This window comes from Ricinus communis, chromosome 1, assembly GCF_019578655.1.
Source record: "Ricinus communis isolate WT05 ecotype wild-type chromosome 1, ASM1957865v1, whole genome shotgun sequence".
Taxonomy (NCBI): domain Eukaryota; kingdom Viridiplantae; phylum Streptophyta; class Magnoliopsida; order Malpighiales; family Euphorbiaceae; genus Ricinus; species Ricinus communis.
Genome location: NC_063256.1, coordinates 34296751 through 34300789, shown reverse-complemented (window position 1 = coordinate 34300789; position 4039 = coordinate 34296751). Strand labels below are relative to the sequence as shown.

General features: G+C 33.8%; 1 protein-coding gene across 4 annotated transcripts; it reads right to left on the bottom strand.

Annotated features, from left to right (window-relative positions):
* Nucleotides 1–355: 355 nt before the first annotated feature.
* Nucleotides 356–3810, bottom strand: LOC8273002 (pentatricopeptide repeat-containing protein At1g11900). Of its 4 annotated transcripts, none has more exons than XR_007217669.1 (4): nt 3658–3810; nt 3337–3429; nt 1684–3039; nt 356–793 (listed from the first exon to the last, which is right to left on the bottom strand). XR_007217669.1 is itself a non-coding variant. In XM_015727849.3 (3 exons), exons 2-3 carry the CDS (start codon nt 3427–3429, stop codon nt 1987–1989), a joined length of 1146 nt encoding a protein of 381 aa, XP_015583335.1. In that variant the 5' UTR covers nt 3658–3810; the 3' UTR covers nt 1637–1986. The 4 variants fall into 4 exon arrangements, 1 of the variants encoding a protein (XP_015583335.1); XR_007217673.1 differs by having other exon boundaries at nt 1684–3017; nt 3658–3805; XR_003080817.2 differs by lacking the exon at nt 356–793 and adding an exon at nt 1193–1365.
* Between the last annotated feature and the right edge of the window lie 229 nt (nt 3811–4039).

Genomic DNA, 4039 nt, shown 5'->3' with positions numbered 1-4039 from the left:
GGTAAATCACACTTTTAAGCAGCATGCATGTTGTTCATAAAACAGCAGAGCTTTTAAGAGTTACCTGCTGCAGAAGATCCCATCAATAAACAGCTACTGCCACATCATAGTACAAATACAACTTGCAAATGTAAACATTAACAGAATAAGCATTAATTAATCATATAGCCTATATGTTACTGGAACTCACTTGTCATTAGATATCTGCCAGATTATATTAAAGCAAAACAAAACTACTGCCCAACTTAGAAATGAAAATATAATATTGCTGATCATGTTGCATATAAGATGCCCATAAAATGTAGTTACTGCTTTTTCTCAAAGAACATAAAGAAACATGCATGCTAACAAGATATTCTTGAACTACTTCATAGTTTCCTTCAAGGGAATCTTCAATATTCAGATAAAAGTATTAGAATTACTTTACCTTACAGGTAGTGTACCCATCACTTGCCACAAAATACAAACACACTAAACTGAAATGAAAAGCTGCAATTCAATATCTAAAATTTCATACCTTTTTCTCAATTTTTGCAGATTGGTTGCATAATGCTATGTGCTTCTACACTTTCATTTACAACAATTTAGTAATACAACAAAAATGTTTCTAAGCAGGCAAAACTTTTAAAAGAAGTTTCTAAAAGTTCAAGGTTTGTCATCAGGTGATGAAATCCAGTTCCAGGAACCACCTTATTCTATTACCTTCGATTGAGTTATTAACAACTGATTAAAATTAGTTGGGAACTATGCTTTCCATGGAGTAGCATCATATAATGGGAGATGTGCTCCACCGCTGCAAATGAGTTGCAAATCAAGAGAAGAATATGGATAAATGTAGATATTGTCTGATAAAAATAATTAAGACAGTTAGAATTCAAACAAAAGGCAAAGATTAGACATACTTTATAATGTTAAAATATTAACTAAAGAAAGTTGTTTCAAGTATTCTCCGAAATTGCAAAAGGGAAAGAAATTATTGGATAAGACTTAGATGCAAAATTTTTCTGTTAATCATTGTCAAAATTGAACTAACAAATTTTAATGATAAAAAGGCTGCTAAATGACTTTTCTGTCCTTGGACGTGATCAGCTCCAATATGACAAAATAATTGTATCAAGCCAACACCACCAACCATCATTGATAGAAAGCTTCTCTTTAAAGGTTTTCTTTTTTTCTTATAAAGAAAATAAGAGAAAAAAAAACAACAAAGACCTTCATATAAATTTCCACTTTTAGCATACATCATCATAGAAAATTTATAAGAGCTGACATTGCATAAGGAAGAAATCTGTCCACATTCCACAGGGCACTTTGTTCCATTCTCAACTCTCAAATCTCCAGCAATAGAAGATCCCTCTAAAGCTACTGCAGATTTAAGAGCATGTAAAAAGGCAACATCTATCACCAAAGTGTAAACTTACAGCATGATTAATCAGGCATTACACATTCTCCACAATACTTGTCAGTTCCCACAACAGCTAAACATTGAAATATTGATATATTGATTATGCATAGAGTATTTTCATTTGTATCTCCGTTAGTTAAAGTTGTTTAATAACACAAGAAAAATAGCATGTATAATGGTACTAACAAGGATCAAACAGTAGCATCATTAAAAGTGACTGGCCAGGTAATGAGCACCAACAAAAGTAGATGAAAAAGCAAATGGGAGAACAAACATACCACTAACAATGGATCAATAGAGGTACAGCACAGTCAAGTGCTCCCTTAAGTCAAGGTTGAGCAATGAGCTGATAGACTGACCCCAGCACAAAGAAGGCACAACAGAAAACAGCCACTGAACAGATAAATCTCACTAGTCACATCCCATAACTGTCAAGAGACTCGAGCCTTTGACCTTCCACCAAATCACTAGGGAGTTAAGCCTTGTCACTTAAACCACAACCCCTCACAGGAACCTTGATTTAACTTATAAAGTTGTGAACTCGGAAAGTTCCGTCATAATTCAGAAAATAATGAGTTTAACTACCTCCTTTTCCGTTTGAAATCATTTGGACCAGCCAGATTCGGAGGAGATGCATTCATCTCCTCTAAAAGGGTCATTGCCAACTCCACTTTTCCCATTTTCTTTGCAGTATTGATTAAAGATCGATATATATAGATTGACGGACGGATTTGCCTTGTCTTCATATCATCAAAGAGCCTCAAGGACTCCTCAATGTGCCCTGACTTGCCAAAACTTTGAATCAATGCAGTATATGTAAGCAAATCTGCTTCAATGCCACTCTCACCCATTTCCCTTATGTATACCAAACACAAATCCAATCTTCCTGCCTTCTGCAACTGGTTTAATAATGTATTGTAGCAAATAAAATCTGGGACTATTCCTGCTTCCTTCATGGAAGAAAACTCATAGAGCATTTCATCAACTCGACCAGCACGACCTAAAATATGCAAAACCATATTATATGTGATCAAATCTGGCTTATATTCTAAATCCTTTATCTGATCAAATATCAGCAGGGCCTTATCAAACTGCCTACATTCAGCAAAGGCAAATATAATTCTATTTATGACCACCATACTTCTTGGAAAAGCCAGCTCCAATACTTCTTTAACAAATTTCATTAACAGAACATGATCATTTGTGTTTATGAAACCCCTTGCAAGATTAATAAAAGAACTTGAAGGCAAAGATTTACAAGACATCATTAAATCCTTGAAAACCCGAGATACAATGTCAGCTTTATTTGCTTCACCTGCTGCTTCCATAACAAGATTATAAGCATTAGGACCAAGGGTGATATTTCTATTCTGTAAAGATTGCAGCAATCTAACAGCAACAAAAAGACTTCCGGAATTGCATAGCTTATGAAGATAACCAGTGCAAATTTCTTCAATGGAGCTTGGAGCGTTTTGAATGGCAGCAAGAATTATGTTCAAGTAAGCCTCTGCAACTTCATCCTCATTTAGAGATGCCTGGGTTGCAATTAACTTATAATTGACAATAACTTCAGTTACACCCTCAACAAGTGAAGACATCCAGGGGGAACCAACTGGGATGGATATCATACAACTCTGTATTAGAGGTATAATCATCAATCTTTCTATTTAAATGCAAACAAAATCACAGCTTGTCAGCCCTAAAACTATAAATGAATTCCTAACACCTTGTTTGGAATAAATATAAGCAATTTGATATCATTCCTTTCCCAATGAATTGAATACCAACTAAGAGCTATCCAAACACAAGAACTGACTAAACAGAATTCACATGAATTGAATCACTGCATTAATATACCTTTCAAACACACTTGAAAAAAAACTTTAAGAAATTTAAAAAATCTAAAAAAGAAAAAGAGAAAGAGCAATTACCTTAATGGGAGAAACCCTAATTCTTTGAGGAAGAAAAAGAAGAAACCTTGACAAAAAGAAGGACCTTCCAATAACTCCAACCAAACTCCTCATCTGCCAATCCAATCAGATAATAGCTTTATTGCTTTTAACCAAAAACTATATAAATTTTAAGAAAACTAATTAATAATAACTGGTCCAAGAGAATTAAGAAAAAAAATAGAAACAAATAACAGCAGGTCGTTCCTACATTGGCATTTGCAAACTATCTCAAAAGTAAAATAAAAATAAATGTTAATGCTAGAGAACGGGATAGTGAGAGAGAGTATCTGTGATTTATACCTTAACTTCACCACCGTAAGCGGCACTTCAATTAGCCGGCTGGCGACCGTCAAATGCTGGTAACGGCCACTGTCAATGTCAGTATATAAGGAAATACAAACGAAGGCTACAAGTTTAGTTTTCTATTGGCTAAATACATAACTGGCCCACGTACTTGTTCTGCTTTTGCAATTGATCCCTTAACTAATTTTTATTTTAATTGAACCTCTTAACTCCACGTGTTGTTCAATCTAACCCCTCACTAATAGCGTTATTTATAATAATAAAATAATAAAAACGAGACAATCTAATTAATCGAATAGTAAAAATAAAAAAAATAAAAATTCTATAGATTTTTTAATTCTTAACATTTACTAAATACAATCTACTCCTAAAATTTATT

Bases quoted from the DNA above. Each gene is read 5' to 3' on its own strand.
- LOC8273002 (XM_015727849.3), bottom strand. From the start codon at position 3,429: ATGAGGAGTTTGGTTGGAGTTATTGGAAGGTCCTTCTTTTTGTCAAGG. The intron at 3,040-3,336 runs GTAATTGCTCTT...CCTCTAATACAG, and splicing joins TTAGGGTTTCTCCCATTAAG to AGTTGTATGATATCCATCCC.